Source organism: Piliocolobus tephrosceles, chromosome 1 (assembly GCF_002776525.5).
Source record: "Piliocolobus tephrosceles isolate RC106 chromosome 1, ASM277652v3, whole genome shotgun sequence".
In the NCBI taxonomy this organism is placed as follows: Eukaryota; Metazoa; Chordata; class Mammalia; order Primates; family Cercopithecidae; genus Piliocolobus; species Piliocolobus tephrosceles.
Genome location: NC_045434.1, coordinates 106708169 through 106726930, shown reverse-complemented (window position 1 = coordinate 106726930; position 18762 = coordinate 106708169). Strand labels below are relative to the sequence as shown.

Genomic DNA, 18762 nt, shown 5'->3' with positions numbered 1-18762 from the left:
AGAAGCTATTGTATTGATTAATTGATTTTTGAGATGGAGTCTTGCACTGTTGCCCAGGCTGGAGTGCAGTGGCACCATGCTGGCTCATTGCAACCTCCTTCCCCTAGGTTCGGGCAATTATCCTGCCTCAGCCTCCCTAGCAGTTGGGATTACAGGCGTGTGCTACCACACCCAGCTGATTTTTGTAGTTTTAGTAGAGAGGGGGTTTCACCGTGTTGACCAGGCTGGTCTTGAACTCCTGACCTCAAGTGATCCACCTGCCAGGCCTCCCAAAATGATGGGATTACAGGCATGAGCCACCATGCCTGGCTGAGAAGCTCTTTTAATGGCCCATAAAAAGAAAACGTTTGAAAGTCATTTTCTACTTTAACATCCCTGCACTTGAAGATGAGACAAATTTTCCAGAAACAGATGATTACTGGTTGTACAAAACATCTTCCGTCTATGCCTTTTGTGATTTAAAATTCATTTCTCAGGCTACTCAGTAAACAAGTCAACTACCATTTAATACTCTCTAACAGGCCTGGTATGTAATAATGTACTATTCAACAACTGATGGCTAGTAATAAAATGTGTGTAGAATATTCTTATCCCACTAATTAGGCACCAAACACCTCTAATCTTCCATTTATTGTAGCTTTTTAGAGCCTTTATCCCTTACAAAAGTCAATGACTATAGACTATGCTAAACACTTTACATAGGTTATCTTATATAATCCTCAGAACAACCCAATGAGGTAAGAAATTGTGTCAGAAAAGAAAACTTGAGTCTTAGAGAGGTTGAGGAGCTTATTCCAGAAAGCTGAGGTGTAATACAAGCTTAGTCTAAGGCCAGAGCCCATACTCTTTTTTTTTTTTTTTTGAGACAGTCTCCCTCTGTCGCCCAGGCTGGAGTGCAGTGGTGTGATCTGACTCACCGCAAGCTCCGCCTCCGAGGTTCACGCCATTCTCCTGCCTCAGCCTCCCAAGCAGCTGGGACTACAGGCGCCCGCCACCACGCCTGGCTAATTTTTTTGTATTTTTAGTAGAGACGGGGTTTCACCGTGGTCTCGATTTCCTGACCTCGTGATCCACCCGCCTCAGCCTCCCAAAGTGCTGGGATTACAGGCATGAGCCACCGCCCCAACCGCCAGATCCCAAACCCTTAAGTATTATGAGACTTCCCCCACTGAGCTACCAAGGTAGGCAACTCACCGAAGCAGGAACAGGCTCCTGGAATTCAATACTTAATTCATGGCAATAGAGGTAAAGCAGAAGACGTTCACATTTCTGGCCCAAACAAGGAAAGGAAAGCACATGAAACATTTTTCTCCTAATAAAACAATCTTGAGAATGAGAACTATATCACAACAAAGTTTGATTACAACAAACTGAACACAAGCCCCTGTTTATTAGATACTCAAGTAAACATAAACACCCAAAGAAAACTCCTGTGCTTCTCATTTTGTTTTCAGACTATCTTTTGTTCTACTTTAAATAAGAATGGAAGATAACTAAGGTAATTTATGGAAGGGAAGTCACAAAAGCAACATCTAACACTTTGTGCAAAAATTTATAAATTACTTGGTAATAAATAAGTAAATAAATCATCACTGTTGCTCCTCATGGTAATTCCTTAGACAGGCAAGATAAATGTTAAAAGTTATTATCCCCTTTCTTCAAATGACTCCGGTCAGGTTCAAAATAAAAATGGCCTTCTCAATCTAACTCCAAAAATGTGTTTTTACCCAATCATGAGTAAACTGAGAAGCATTTTACATTCACAGTCTTCTATTTATCTAAACTTCTTTTAATACAAGTCATACAAGTTTGTATAACCTAAACACATATCTTGTCTTCACAGATAGTGGATGAGGGTTTTTTCAAGTATATACACCAGAGTAGAGCCAAACTTAACTTTAATGACCGCACAACAATGCAAAAGATTCTGTCTTTGGAAATCAGACTACAGGTCAGATTGGTAAAATTCTGAGTAAAGTAAGGAGAGAGTTTCCATTTTTAATATGATAAGAAGCTATTAGAGAATTTTAAGCAAGGAAATGATAGACTTGTTTACTTCTTAAAAAAGAACACTGTTTAATACAGAAAAAAGACTATAAAGGTCAAGAGCAGAAGCGAGGAGAGCAGTTAAGAGATAATTACAATAGTCCAGATGAGAAATTAGGATGTCTGTCTAGAGTGGTAATGGTGGGAAAAAGTAAGAAAATGGTATTATAGTTATCATTATTTCATTTTTAATAGGTTTCTAACCTGAGCAACAGAAATGAATGGTGGTATCACTCAATTAAGGGGAATACTGGGGGAGGAATACACTTTTTTATGTTGTTATTTGCTTGGTTTTGTGTTTGGAAGGAGAGGATTAGAAATTAAGATTTTAGTTGGGACATCTTAAGTTTGAGGAATCTGCATAGAAGGGTCTGTAGTTCAGAGTTAGAGAAAAAAAGACTTCAGAGATCATCAATATACCATCAGATGACAGGATTAAAAGTTAAGTGTTACCAGGTTTTGTGTATGCTACACAGGAAAAATAAAAAAAAAAGATGTATATATAGGCAGACCACTACTGAATCCCAGTGACAAACCAACTTATTTGACACTTACCCTTTGGTCCACGGGGCTTAACCCCTGCGCAGTTTTCCCCTTCTTACTATGTTGCAAATTATCACAATCGTATTCAACTTCTGGCTTTCCAATATCTCTACAAAATGTGCATATCCAGTCCCCACTAGACAGGGAAATAGGTAATTAGTCCATGTAATTATAAAAAAAAAGCCTGCTCTAGAGAAGCTACTTCCCTAGACAGGGGCCTGGTTTATTTTCTTAATAATTTTTTGGAAAAAGGAAAGTTTTATAGTTGTGAAATCTCATCAGGTGAAGTCATGTGATTAAAAACTCCTCTAAACTTTCCTAGTCACACATCAATTGATTATTTCTGGATTGCATTATAAAAATGGCATCTCTGCATTAAAAGGTGGTCTCTAAGTAGTGATGAGCAGTACTTGTAGCATAAGGCCTAAGACCAGCTCTCCTAGGTCCCAGTATCACCATTATGCAGACTCAGTATTTATGAATAAGAAGAGCACAGGTTACAGAGTTTCTCAGGTATCTTGTACTGTTTTGGCATGTATTAAAATGCCAAAAGTAAATCAGTTGTTTTTTCATGGTCAAAACCTAGAACACACACACACATACCTACAGGCACAAGCACATGTATATATACCTCCTTTTTTTTCAGAGACAGAATCTCCCCCTCATCCAGGCTGGAGTGCAGTGGCACAATCTTGGTTCACTGCAACCTCTGCCTCTCGGGTTAAAGCGATTCTTGTACCTCAGCCTCCCTAGTAGCTGGGATTACAGGCATGCACCATCACGACCAACTAATTTTTGTATTTTTTTTTTGGAGACACAGTTTCACTCTGTCCTCCAAGCTGGAGTACAGTGGCATGATCCTGGCTCACTCCAACCTCTGCCTCCCGGGTTCAAGCGATTTTCATGACTCAGCCTCCTGAGTAGCTGGGATTATAGATGCCTGCCACCATGCCCAGCTAATTTTTGTGTTATTAGTAGAGATGGGGTTTCACCATGTTGACCAGGCAACTCCTGACCTCAGGTGATCTGCCTACCTCGGCCTCCCAAAGTGCTGAGATTACAGGCACCCGCCACCATGCCTGGCCAATTTTTGTATTTTTAGTAGAGGTGGGGTTTCACCATGGTGGGCAGGATGGTCTCAAACTCCTGGCCTCAAGTGATTCACCTGCCTTGGCCTCCCAAAGTGCTGGGATTACAGGCATGAGCCACTATGCCTGACCACCTCCTATATTTTAACCCTACCAAGTATATACTTTGTTTTTATCAGGATTTCTTATCAAACTATGACTTTTAAAATGATTTATTTATATTCACTCCCTCTCTATATATAAATAGATATATGGAGATATATAGAGAGGTATATACATAGATCCTAAATCTAGGGATATGTACTAACCAATCTATTTGTTTATTTTTCTTTTTCAGAGATGGAGTCTTGCTCTGTCACCAAGGCTAGAGTGCAGTGGTGCAATCTCGGCTCACGGCAACATCTGCTTTCCAGGTTCAAGCAATCCTCCTGGCTCAGCCCTCCGAGTAACTGGGACTACAAGGTGTGTGCCACCACGCCTGGCTAAGTTTTTTCTTTTTTGTATTTTTAGCAGAGATGGGGTTTTGCCATGTTGGCCAGCCTGGTCTCAAACTCCTGACCTCAAGTGCTCCGCCTGCCTCAGCCTCACAAAGTGCTGGGATTACAGGTGTGAGCTACCACGCCTGGCTAATTTGCGCCAACATTTTACAATCCTTTCAAAGTATTTGCCATTGAAAGAAAGCATTCAGTGGCAAAATTCTGACATTCCAGTAAATATTACTACCCAAAGAAAACTCTTAATTTCAAGATCAAAGTGCCAATGCTTTTCTTTTCTAAATAAGAAAAGTGCCAATGCTTTTTCTTTTCTAAATAAGTGCCAGTGCTTTTCTTTTCTAAATAAGAGTAAAGAAAAAGAAGGCCCTTATCTCTAAGACCCATCTCTAGCAAATAACTGTATCTCCAAAGACTTAGGTAAGAAATTACAATTCTTCAGAAAAATATTCTGGCACTGTTTAATTATCTACTAGTTTTCTAATCCAAAAGGCTGGGTACTATTATTCAATTAAAGTTACTGCTTCTCGGGAATTTGAGAAGATATATCTTTTTTTTTAAATTTATAACAAGAAAAAAGCTGGGTTTACCAAGAATACTGATTTACTTCCACTAAAAAGAAACTGGGGGACAAGACAGAAAGGAGAAGATTGAAAAAAACAAGTATGACTCTACTATTTTACGGTCTCTGAAATCAGAGATGAGAGATTGCATGAACATAAAGTATTAAATGGAAAGGAAGAACTACAGCTGTTCTAAACCAAAACCTACCACTTGTAGATGCAAAAACTGATCCCTGATAATTAGTGAATTGCCCAAGTTTACTACAGAATTATAACCAGACTACAGGCTTTGTAATCTTAGCCCCCTAATTTAGAATTTTATCTATTTTCCTTATACTGAATATAAACTAAAGGCCAGGAGATGAAATCTACTCTTTAACATTAATGTACCACTTAGATCTTAGATAGTTTATTGTTAGTTTCTCTGGAAGCTAATACCAAAAGAATAACAGGCTCCTTGTTTCATAGAAATACTACGCACTGGTTAGAAGGCCATCTGCCCTGAACAATCTTCTGTTATTTATTTTTAGCTTATGAAAATAAACACCAAAAATCAATTATTTCACTGGTACCTTGGAAAGCTAAGTAGTGTTGGAACATGACAAGTTAGATGAAAGACCTTTGGACATTTTTCGCAGCACAAGAGATCTCCTCCATTTTGGCAGACAGCACACCAGTCTTCATTTGGGTCATCATCTTTATTGTTGCCATCGCCTCCAATCCTTGCCGACCTGTGCATGAGGCTTCGAATTGGGGACTTTCCATTAACAAGGCTGCTGAGCCCTGACTGTTTGCAGCTTTCATTCATATCTGCAGGTTCAGTTTTCACATGGTTTTCCAGGCTTGCCAATGCATCCAACTCACTTTCTAGATGCAGGTTGGTTGAGAGAGGTGGTGTCAAGCTACTCTCGGGACTGCTCAACTAAAACAAAACGATGACAAATTCTTGAAGCATCATTTAATCTTTATTGTATGCAGTATGTGCATTTAAAAGCTATGTGAATATGCATATAGATATACTGACATAACTTAAATTTATTTTATAAATCACAATAGTGCCATAAAGAAATGACAATAATCCCAAAATTATTCAGGCACACTAACATATACAATTTTAAGGGGTCTGCCCCTCTAATAATGTCTCATTCAGATAATAAGTAAATTAATTAAACTGTTAAGCTACTGATTGGGAAGTCAGCATAGGGTTATACTTTTCCTTGAGAGAGCTAATTATGGCACACTTCTTTTCACATCTAGAATCTTTTGCATAGCATTTTAGAAGCATTCTATAATATTCTTCTGCTCACCTATCATTCCACTATATTGTAGGAAGGTTGCAACAACTTAAAGAAATCGTTCACCACCCTTGGCACCCATTTTTTTTAATGGGGGTACTTTCTAAACCAAGTTCTGGATGAAGAGGTAACAGTACTCCAAACCCAAGGCTGAATCTCTTGCTCTCTGAATCTATATATACTGTGTTAAATATACTAATACCTTGAGATGAATTCCTATGTGCCAACCATATAAAAAGGAAAAAGCCTGGTCAGAAAGAGAAAACAAAAATCAAAATATTTAAATCAAGAGGGGCTTAGCCTTCCTTCATTCTATATTAGAAATTATATAAAATGTTCCACTCAAGGAACTCCAGAATGATTAGTAATACATAAGCCAAAAGACAATCTTCCTATCACAAAATTCTGATCAATAAATTTATTTTGTGTCAGCAATCTTAATGCTGCGCTCACAGGTCCAGGAGAATGCCAAAGATCTTTTGTGGCCTGAGAGTCAACGTGACTACTGAAATAACAATTTCAGGACGAGATACAATCTGATTTAGCATCACGGCAAGAATACTGACTAAATACAAATTCAAAGATAATTTCAAATGAGTACTTAGTACAATTATTAAGTCTTTTCTGATAATTACAGCTGACTCTCAGACAAAAAAGTTGAGTTAGAAAAAGATGTATCTGGCTTGTGCCAGGCATGAAATTTCAAAAATAAATAAATGTTCCTAGAACCACTACTTAGTCTTAATATACTCAGAGCTGAAAGAATCAATGAAGAGATGTCCTTAAGTCCCTGTCAGACCCCAGTGGGAGCTTACCATGCAAGCACTCCTCCTGCCATCCTCTGTTTTTTCTTGTTTTACACCTCCTGAAAAGCTACATATTTCATCTTCAGTCCCAGGTTCTTGCTTGACCTTCACCTGATCAGATTTGAAACTAAGACTTGTCTTCTCAGCAGTTCTTCCTGATGAGCCACAGCTAATAAGAAACAACAAATAAAGATCAGATACGTTTGACATATGGTATAAATAAAAACAATTGTATGAAAAGTAATGTTTACTAAAGTGAAGACAACAGACAATTAACTTTGTAGAAGATAAGGATACCTCATAATGTGGTTAAGGGGAATGTGGTGTAAAGCCTAGCTTCAAACTCTTTAAAATTATGCAGCAACTTTCAGAAGACCCTGAAAACACATTTTATGGTTTGAAGCACTTCTATCTTCACACACACACACTCACTCCTATTTCTTAGCTCTGTCCACTGAAAAGACCCAAGAAACAATGAGGAATTCAGTAGCAATGAGTGCTATTAGCACTAGAATATTATCCTCAAACACTATTTTCCTGCTTTTCTGCTAACATTACCAGAACTTCCTGGGAAAGTAGCTGATTCCAGGTCTGAAGCAAGAAATGTACAAAATGAACCTGAAACACTGTTTCACAGGAAACACTGAAGTTTTAAAAAGACTGCTGTGATTATAGCAAAAGGACTAAGGAGCAAGCCTGAGAAAGCTCTGAAGGCCAAAGATGGAATAATGTTAAGTGTTCAATACATATATACATACATACATAGATACATAACATATGTAATGGATTAAAATATATAAAGTATGTTTAAATATCTCAGTCCATAAAGGTAATAACAATAAAACTGTCACTGTTGGAGGGTGTTAGAAATCAATTCGTTACCACGAAAGCAGAGAAATAGAATTTATCCTATCTTTCCTATAACCCAATAGTTGATGACGAAAGTTTCTCTTTACAGAAATATTCTAAATAAATAAAGAATGATACAATAATTAAAATATCATATTTCAACCAGCAGAAAAATAATAGAGCTAAACAATGATTATTAACAGTTGCTATCACAAAAACCCCAACCAGGCATAATTCGCCCCTGATGGAAGTATACACTACCACTACACTACCAAGTCTTCTTGCCCTCCCTTCCCCCAAATCAAACCTAAATCTGATCAACCCTCTTGACCTAAATACCAACATAGACAAAAAAACAGGAGGCAGTGTGTACTTAAATGACAAGATGGAGAAATTGGGAAAACATTATAGGAGAAACTACATTTTTACAACAAATAAATTGATAGTGACGTAAACAAACTGATGGAAATGTATAGAGCTTATTTGCATCTGATTCAAAGAAATCATCTGGTTCTTTTTAAAAGGCATTTGTTGCAAAAATTGGGAACATTAAACATTAATGGATCTCTACTAATATTAAAGAATGAGTTGTTAAATTTTTTTAGGTGTGATAATGGTTCTGTGGTTATAAATTTTTTAAGTTATTTTCATTAAGTGATATATACTGAAACAGTCACAAGTGAAATGACTGAGATTTGTTTCAAAATAATTCAGACCAGAAAGGAATTGGTAGAAGTATAGAAGAAACAAGATTGGCCATTATTTGATCACTGTTAAAGCTGGGTGTTAAGTATATAGAGGTTCATTGTAACATTCTACTTTTATTATATATATTTGCTGTTTTTCTTAACAAAAAGGAAAAAAATAATTATTAATAACATAATACTCACCTGCCTCGACTGCCAGTACTAGAAGTACTTGGGGGTCTCACAGGTGTGTGAGAATTGGATAAACCTAAAAAGTAGGAAGTCAAAATGAGTATCAATGCATATAAGAATATTTGGAATTCTACCTACTGGTCACAGAACTCAAGATTATTATAATCCAGCTAAAAAATTCTTGGAAATCAGATCTAGTCACAAAGTCGGGAATATGTGTAACCATTAGCAGACATCAACCAGTTTCTCTCAGCTGTGTCCAGACATCACCTCAGAATCCTCCTCAGGGCACCACTATCCAGTCAATAAAACAGACCAAGAAAACGTTATGTGCCATCCCTCAACAAGTTATTTGATAAAATATTCTACTTAGGTTCCCATTAATTATTTTCAGAAGTCCTGAAATAATTCTTATTAAATCTTAAAAATTATGTGATTTAAAAAATATGTTAATGTTGCATCTCATGGAAAATCCATATTCACAAGTGAACTGTTCTTCCTCTAGAAAGAAGTAGGTGGTCTGTTTCAGTAAGAAAGAAGTAACATTTAATTTACATCAGAAAAATACATTCAATAACACTTCTAGAAATGTTAACCTGTTTGGAGTTGCTTCAATCACATATTCAAGAGCCCCAACTGAATCACTGAGTAATGGGGTTAATAAAACCACTGGGATTTTGGAAGAGAGCTACATATCATGGCTATTTTAATAGTTCTCAGCAAATTTTTTATTTTAAAATTACAGTTTGAAAATTAACCTGCCCTTTTTCAGTTATTTTTTAAATAATTTTTCAATGTTTCATTATTTTACAAAGTGTTTTAAAGTTGACTTGGAATCAAAGAACTCTTCAACTGACCCTCTGTATTGTAAAATGTAAGATTAAACCCATAAAAGACTGTGAATATACTAAGGGTTGAGTAATTTGGAGTTCCAAACAGTGTCGACTACAGATATATATCAATATGATTTCAGTTAGCAAAAAGAGTACCAACAGTATTTGAACAAAAATAATTACAAAGAACAATCAAGAAAAAAATATCTGTTATTGTGTCAACTTGGCTAGGATATGACACCCAGCAGTATGGCCAAATATCAGTATAGATGGTACTGTGAAGGCATTTCTTTTTTAGATGGGATTAATTAACATTTAAATAAGTGGACTCTGAGAAAAGTAGATTATTTTCCATAATGCAAGTGGGTCTCATACAATCAGGTAAAGCCCTTTTAAGAGAGAAGAGAAGATGGAGCCCTGTTCTCTCCCCTACCTCCTCATGCCCCAGAGAAGTTATTTTGTCTCAATACTTTAATAATACTCTTACCTGGGTCTCCAGCCTGCCTGACCTGCCCTGCCAACACCCACAATCACATGAGCCAATTCCTCAAAATAAATCTCTCTCAATCTCCCTTTCTCTCTTCAAGTAGACTTCCTACTTATTCTGTTTCTCTGGAGAATTCTGACTAAGACAGATAGTGAGACTTTTTTTTTTTTAGGTGTTAAAAAAATAAGGTAATATCCCTGTTTGCTTTACCTGATGATCCTGGAGAAAGGGCAGAGGGTCCTGGGGAGGGATTCATGGTGCTTGTAGGCTGTGGGGGTAGGTGACTGCCTGAGATGTATCTACTTAGTAGATTATCTAAACTACTTGAGCCAGCATCTTCCAACTGAAGAGAAAGAAGATAAAGACAAATTTGCCTTGATTAAAGCAGAGAAGTTATTAATTTTATGTCACTGCTTATACTCAGTTTATTAATAAACTAACAGATTATCCAATATCAAGTTGAGCCTTATTACTGCTTCCTTAGGGTCCCCTGAGGGCCCACACAGTATAAAGTTTGTGTGGATAAAACTGTATTATTCAACAAACAACTAGGTGCTCAGAGCAAAACAAATCCTGTATGTTCTATTATGAAAATAGCTGACATGCTCTGACACTTCTGCCATTTCTCAAAATTGCTGCAGGACCTATTTATCAGCATTCTTGTCCCCAGTATCCCTCCATTTCAATGTCCATAATCATTCACTTAAATAGAAATGTAATTATGTTAGTACCCAGCTCTAAAGCTCTAGAAAATTCTTATAGCCCACAGAAAGCCCTTAGCGTGACACACAAGGCCCCTTACTACATAAAAAAGGGCATAGTCAACAGTACATATGAGCCCTTCCCTTACTTAGAGGCAGTAGGATAAAGCCAGAAGACCCATAACTATGATTCTGGGCTGGTTCTCAACCTGAACGTCAGTTTCCTGTCTTTAAAACATGCCACCTATATTGCAGAACTCTGATTAAATGAGAAAATGTGTAACAAAGAGTAAAAAAAATTATTCAAGTATGAATATTACCTTAAATCTTACACTGTTTCATAAAAGAAATGGTCACATTTTTCTTTTATTTATTCTTGAGACAGGGTCTGGCTCTGCTGTCTAGGCTGAAGAGCAGTGGTGTCATCTCGACTCACTGCAACTTCCACCTTCCAGGCTCAAGCCATGCCCTCCATTTCAGCCTCGTGAATAGCTAGGACTACAGGCATGTGCCACCATGCCTGGCTAATTTTTGTGTTTTTTTTGTAGAGATGGGATTTTGTTACATTGCCCAGGTTGGTCTTCAACTCCTGAGCTCAAGCAATCTGCACACCTTAGCCTCCCAAAGTACTGTAATTACAAACAAAACAAAACCCATGCCAGAGACATGAAGGGCTGAAGGTGAGAGTAGGCAGTAGGTTAGCTGGAGGGATAATCAAAGGACAATACAGTTGTGTTACCCTGTGGTCACAGCTCTTGGCCAAGGATGTACTTGTAAAGCTGTAACTACAGGTGAACCCCAGCTGCAACTCAAGTCAACTGGAAGATTTGTTATGAGGGGGGAGTACCTAATATGGGCCAGAGATGAAAATGGGGCTGCATGCCACATAAAAACAAAGAAGGGGGAAGATGATTCAAAACAGACACGAAAATCCCAAGTTACCTATTTCCACTCCTTTTTATACTCCTCACTTGCAATTTATATTTCTTGCTAGAAAGACAACTCTAAGGGTAGAGGATGGACAGGTCAGGAAAAGGCAAACAGGAAGTACATTAAAGGGCATCCCTGATGTCATTATAACCTCCAACAGGTAGCTGCTAACTGAAACATTCATCTGTGGGTTTCACTAGACATGGATAGTCACCATAAATAAAGTTAAAAGTCTAATGGAAAGACATTAAATTAATTCATTTATTCATTAAAGCAATGTTTTTTGACCATCCCTGAATAAGTATATGGAAATATAAGTATTATATAATTTTCATGACTTAAAAGTAAAAACACAGTCCAATAGGAAAATGAGCAAAGACATTTCACGAAAGACAATTTACAGAAGAAATAATCAATGAACGTAAGAAAACCAATTTCACCAAAGAAATGAAAATAAAATTAACGTGGCTCAAGCCTGTAATCCCAGCACTTTGGGAGGCCAAGACGGGCGGATCACGAGGTCAGGAGATCGAGACCATCCTGGCTAACGCGGTGAAACCCTGTCTCTACTAAAAAAATACAAAAAACTAGCCAGGCGAGGTGGCGGGCACCTGTAGTCCCACCTACTCGGGAGGCTGAGGCAGGAGAATGGCGTAAACCTGGGAGGCGGAGCTTGCAGTGAGCTGAGATCCGGCCACTGCACTCCAGCCTGGGCGACGGAGCGAGACTCTGTCTCAAAAAACAAAAAAAAAAAAAAGAAAAATTAACAATAATGTCATTTTAATCCATCATTGGAAAAGATGGAAGAATGATTTGGGAAGACAGTGCAAACACGGGCATTTTCAAATATATAAGCTGGCACAATATTTTTTGTAGAGCACTTTGTCAATATCTATGTGAAATTTAAATGTGTAATTACTTTTGGCCCAGTAACTACACTTCTACCAACTCAGCTTACAGAAATATGTGTTTGAAACTATACACTCATTGTGCCTCAACGCAGCTTTTTATAAATGACGTTAAGGTATAAATAACGTACAATAAACTAAACATATTCAAAGTGTAGGATCTGATGTGAAAGTTTAATGTATTTTCACATAGTATACAACTGGGAAACCAAAATCAAGAATAGTGAACAGATCTTATCTATTACCCCCAACATTCCTCATGCCCCATGGTAATCAATCTCTCTCTCAAACAACCTGTCCTCAACCAACCACTCATCTGCTTTCTTCGGCTTTAGTTTTTTTTTTTTTTTTTCCCCTAGAGTTTTATATAATTTGAATTATATACTGTATGCTTTTTTCATCTATTTTTTTCACTCAGTATAATTGAGATTTATCCTTGCTGTTGGATCAAGTTCATTCCTTTTCACTGTTAGTTAATATTCTATTACACGAACGCATAATTTGTTTCTCCATTTATCTGCAGGTGGACATTTGGGTTGTTTCCAGTTTTTGTCTTATTACAAATAAAGCTGCTATAAACATGTGAGTACGAATCTCTGTATAGTTATATTTCCTGTTTTCTTTTGGCAAATAAAAGCAGAAGGGCTGAATCATTATGACAGATACATGTTTAACTTTTAAAGAAATTGAACTTTTTTCAAAGTGATTGTACCATTTTACAATCCCAACAGTGTTTGAAGGTTCTAGTTCCTCCACATTCTCACCAATACTTGCTATGGTTAATGTTAAGTCTATCTAATTTTAGCCATCCTAATAAGCGTGTCATGGTACATCTCACTGTGATTTTAACTTGCATTTTCCTAATGACGTTAACATCTTTTCACAAATGCAGCTTTGTTTTTAATAGTAACATATGAGAGATAAACCAAAAGTTCACCAAGAGAGGGCTAAACAAACATCCAATGAAATGGAATACCATATGGATTAAAACACAAGAAAGCTCTAAGAACTGACATGAAACAGTCCAAAAGCAGCTGGGCACGGTGGCTCACACCTGTAATCCCAGCACTTTAGGAGGCCAAGGTGAGTGGATCACCTGAGGTTGGGAGTTTGAGACCAGCCTGACCAACATGAAGAAACCCCCGTCTCTACTAAAAATACAAAATTAGCTGTGTGTGGTGGCGCACACCTGTAATCCCAGCTACTCGGGAGGCTGAGGTAGGAGAATCATTTGAACCTGGGAGGCAAGAGGTTGAGGTGAGCCGAGATTGTGCCATTGCACATCAGCCTGGGCAACAAAAGTGAAACTCCATCTCAAAAAAAAAAAAAAGAAAAAAAGAAAAGAAAAGAAAAAGTCCAAAAGCAAAAATGTAAAAACAAATGTAAAACTTGCAACACAGTATTTACAGCACTAGGTGTGTACATGTGGTATAATCTCATTTTCTGTTACTTAAAAAAAACTACACGATAGGCCTGTTGGCTCATATCTGTAATCACAACACTTTGGGATGCCAAGGTAAGAGGATCACTTGAGACTAGGAGTTCAAAACCAGCCTGGTCAACTATTAGTAGCAAGACTCCTAGTCTCAAGTGATCCTCTACAAAAGAAAAATTTGTACAAAAGAGTGAGACCCTGTCTCAAAACAAAACAAAATAAACCAAAATATATTAAAACACACACACACACGTGTTTCTAAACTCATGTTTGTATATTCCTAGGGAAAAATCTGAAAGGATGTACACCAATTGGTTATAGTGCTGGGATTTAGTCAGGTGAAAGAACGGGATAGACAGCTATTTTTATTTTTTTCCTTTTTCTTTTTTAAAAGCTACAGTGGTTTTATATGGCTCATGAAGGCCTTTAAAAAGTAGGCAAATCTGATAGGTCATGTACACTACTCCTACCCCACCAAAACCCTTCAAAAATGGTTTCTCATCGAGTTAAGGATAAAATCCAAAATCCTTTATGCAGTTTAACAAAGGCCCTACCTGATCTAGTTTACATTTTCCTCTATAGAACTAGGCCCTTCCCTCTTTCCTGTTCTTCACTGGACTTTTTTCTGTTCTTCAAAAGTGCCCAGTTCCTTCAGCCCTTGTGGGATTTCAAATTCTGCTCTTTTTCCTAATAAAATTTACTGCTGATATCTCCCTACTAACTCTTACCCAGCTTCCAGGTTTCAAAGAGGCTTTAACAACCCTCTAAGTGTTATTGGGTTCTCCTGGTATATACTCACCTTAGGTTGATGCCTTATCATTTCCCCTTTGAGTAATGCTATACAATTTATTATAGGTAGGGTTTTAAAAAAATCTATAAATGTCTGCATTCTCCTGGCCTGTAAACTCTATGACAGCAAGTCTCTCTCATCCCCACTGTTCCTCAAGACAAGTACAAAGTACTCAACACACTTGGATGAATGGTTATAATTTTCCTATTAAGCATAACACGAAAGCATAATAGGGGTCCTTCCTCCCAAAGCTTACTTTTTAATAATGAGGGCTGGTGAAAAAGAAAAGGAAGAGAAAAATAATTGTAACAACTAACGTTTATTGAATACTTACATGTCAGGCACCAAACTTAATCTTACCAACATATCCATGAGGTAGATTCTATTTTTTTTTTTTTTGAGACAGGGTCTCACTCTGTTGCCCAGGCTGGAGTGCAGTGGCACGATCACGGCTCACTGCAACCTTGAACCCCTGGGCTAAAGGGATCCTCCTGTCTCAGCTTCCCAAGCAGCTAGGACTACAGGTCCATGCCAAGATGCCCGGCTCATTTTTAATTTTTTTTGTAGAAACTGGGTCTTGCTATGTTGCCCAGGCTAGTCTCGAACTCCTGGCCTCAAGTGCTCTTCCTGTCTTGGCCTCCTCAAAGTGCTGGGACTACAGTCAGAGCCACTGCACCCAGGTTTAAGACAGCTTAAAATAAAACAGTGACAAAGTCAGCATAAAAAAGAAAAATTACAAAATCTGACCTCAGACTTGAAATTATCATCTACAGTATACCTAACTGCTTTGAATCTCACACTCCTTTCATGCCCTTTGTTGCTTCGGCATATATAATTCTTATCTGGAATATCTGTCTTCTAACTAACCTTGACTAGCTAACACTTGCCTACTTACCATTTAAGTCCAAATTTAAGATGATCTCATATAAAGTCGATTCTGACTTCCACAGGCAAATGTAGAACCTTCTGGTCAGTGAAAGAACTCTTTCACTGTCATCTATACACATCCATTTGTACCAATAAGCTCACTGTTTTGACCGTTTAGAAAACTGTCACCCGGTCAGGTGCAGTGGCTCAGGCCTGTAATCCCAGCACTTTGGGAGGCCAACGTGGGCGGGTCACCTGTGGTCAGGAGTTCGAGACTGGCCTGAAAAACATGGTGAAAGCCCTTCTCTACTAAAAATCCAAAAAACTAGCAGGGCGGGGTGGTGCACGCCCGTAGTCCCAGCTACTCGGAAGGCTGAGGCAGAAGAATAGCTCGAGCCCAGGAGGTGGAGGTTGCAATGAGCCAAGACTGTGCTACTACACTCCAGCCTGAGCAACAGAGAAAGACTCCAACCAAAAAAAAAAGAACAATAAAAAAGAACAAAAGAAAACTGTCTCCCTATTATACAAGAAACTCCTTGAAGTCAAGGACCACTTCCATTTGATCCTTATATAATCAGTACCTAGGGTCTAATACATGGTAAGTTCTCAGATATTTGTTAAAGAAAATATACAAGTACATTAATAGTGACCCATGTTTCCAGAAATGCTCTAATGTTATGCTGTATTGAAGACGTGGCCTTGAACCTAATAAAAGGATTCCATATTTAGCTGCTATTCTACTGATCATCAGGAAAATATTACATTTTACCAACAAACAGAAAGGTTCTAAACCTGATTAATGAAATACATGTACTGTACCATAAGTGAAACACTAAAAATACTACAAAACATTCCCTGTTTTCCATTTACTATCTCCTATTACCTTCTTGCATAAACAAAATGTAAATGCTAAAATTCTTCATTTTAATATATTTCTTCTAGTTACCTAACTATATCACCATTAATACACCTGACTTAGTATATATCAATAGCTATACAAATAATTCCTCATCTATTCTATTTTGTGTAACAACTCACTTCTATCTTATTACTCCCAGTTGTGCCTTTTCACTCCCTCAAACCATTGCATGTATCATTTCCCAAGTCTAAAACAACATCTCTATCTTGGCCAACAAACTATATCTCATATCTACACACTAAAGTGCAATTCAGTCCTTGAGGAAGTTTTTCTTATCAGGTAAAAAAAACCTGAGACTTCACCTCTACATTTGAATCTTAAACTTAGCTATCTTGGCTATTTCAGCAGCTTAAACTAATGCTAATGCTAGGTTTTCTCCATGTGAATTCTTAATCTAGCCAAATTAAGTAGAAGAAGAGTTAAAAATAATCCGTAAATGTGCTTAAATATGCTTCCTGAAAAACGTGCAGAACAGTTACACAATTAAACCTCTTTTCTTTATAACCAGCAATGCAACAACAGCTTAGTACACTACGTTCATACTTGTATGAACCTGTACATAAAAGCTCACAGCATTACTCCTGACAGCCAAAGAAAAGCAAATGTTCATTGATGATGAACAAATGATATATGCATACAATGAAATATTATTCAGCCATTAAAAAAATGAAATCCTAATACATGCTAAAACATGGACAGACCTGGAAAACATCATGCTAAGTAAAAGAAGCCAGACATCAAAGGCCTAATATAATTCCATTCACATTGTGCAACGTCCATAGAGACAAAGTAGATTAGTGGTTTCCAGAGGCTGGAAGAGAAGGATATGAGTGACTGCTAATGAGTACCATTTCCTTTGAGGTGATGAAAACATTCTTGAATTAGTGGTAATGGTTGTACAATCTTGTGAATGTACTAAAAACCACTGAACTGTACATTTTTAGAGTGGATCTCATGGTATATGAATTATATTTCAATAAAAAAGATGATACTTGCCTCTCCCTTTGTTAGGTCCTTAAGAACTAGAACCAAGTCTTGTTTATCTTCTTATCCTCAATGCTTGAGAACTTTAGCATAAGGTAAGTGCTTAGTAAAAAGTGAATGACATTGTTAAACTGTGCACATACCTCTGGCTGCCCAAAGCTTTCAATACCACATCTTTCCAGGCCTACAATCCCAAACTACCTCCCTGGTATTGTTACAGGTAGTGTGGAGAAAGAACTGGACTTACAATTAGTAGTCTGGACTTAAAACTGCAACTTTTCTTATTATTTATTTTCTTGAGATAGAGGTTCACTCTTGTTACCCAGGCTGGAGTGCAATGGCATGATCTCAGCTCACCGCAACCTCCATCTCCCAGGTTCAAGCAATTCTCCTGCTTCAGCCTCCCAAATAGCTGGAATTATAGGCATGCACCACCATGCTAAGCTAATTTTGTATCTTTAGTAGAGATGGGGTTTCTCCATGTTGGTCAGGCTGGTCTCGAACTCCTGACCTCAGGTGATCTGCCCACCTCAGCCTCCCAAAGTGCTGGGATTACAGGTGTGACAGCCCCTGCACCCAGCCTAAAATTTCAACTTTTCTATCTATCATATGACTCTAGGAAAGTCACTAATGAAACTGCCTGCATTAATTTCACATGGCTATAGAGATACTACCTGAGACTGGGTAATTTATAAACAAAAGAGGTTTAATTGACTCACAGTTCTGCATGGCTAGGGGAGGCCCCAAGAAACCTACAATCATGGCAGAAGGCAAAGGGGAAGCAGGCACCTTCACAAGGCGGTAGGAGAGAGAGTCAGTGCAGAGGAAACTGCCACTTTAAAAACCATCAGATCTTGTAAGAACAGCATGAGGGAAACCACTCCCATGATCCAATCACTTCCTAACAGGTCCTTCCCTTGACAAGTAGGGATTACAATTTCGAGGTGAGATTTGGGTGAGGACACAGAGCCAAACTGTATTACTGCCTTTGCAAAGATTCTATCAGTGAAAGAGTCAGGGAGGATCTGATCTAGTCAACCTCCCTCTTCTTTGCCTTTAGCCTTCATGCTGACATTAATTATTCCTGGACTTGAGACAAGCTGACTTTGGGAGACATTTAGTTTACAGTTTATATAATAGCCCTTCCCCAAAACTCAACTGCCTTTGTAAAGTTAAAAAGAGACCACCAGGCTAGCAGGAGGAAAGGAGCCTCAATTCTGCTAAGGTGTTGACATAAAGGACTGCCAGCCATTACTCTGGAGGTAATAAGATAGATAACTTCTTTAATTACTTCTGCAGATAACATCACTATTGCTGAACCTAAGACTGGCCTTTTGAGATACCTTTTG

The 18762-nt window shown here is 37.9% G+C and overlaps 1 protein-coding gene across 4 annotated transcripts in view; it reads right to left on the bottom strand.

The window, feature by feature from the left end:
- TRIM33 (tripartite motif containing 33) overlaps positions 1-18762 on the bottom strand; it is a 120439-nt gene that overhangs the window by 7342 nt on the left and 94335 nt on the right. For all 4 annotated transcript variants that reach the window (XM_023222710.2, XM_023222711.2, XM_023222712.2 and 1 more), the window contains 6 exons: positions 10090-10222; positions 8572-8635; positions 6842-7001; positions 5304-5653; positions 2602-2725; positions 1195-1269 (listed from right to left, as the gene is read on the bottom strand). In XM_023222710.2, coding sequence (XP_023078478.1) covers positions 1195-1269; positions 2602-2725; positions 5304-5653; positions 6842-7001; positions 8572-8635; positions 10090-10222 — 906 coding nt within the window. The remainder of the gene's footprint in view (positions 1-1194; positions 1270-2601; positions 2726-5303; positions 5654-6841; positions 7002-8571; positions 8636-10089; positions 10223-18762) is intronic.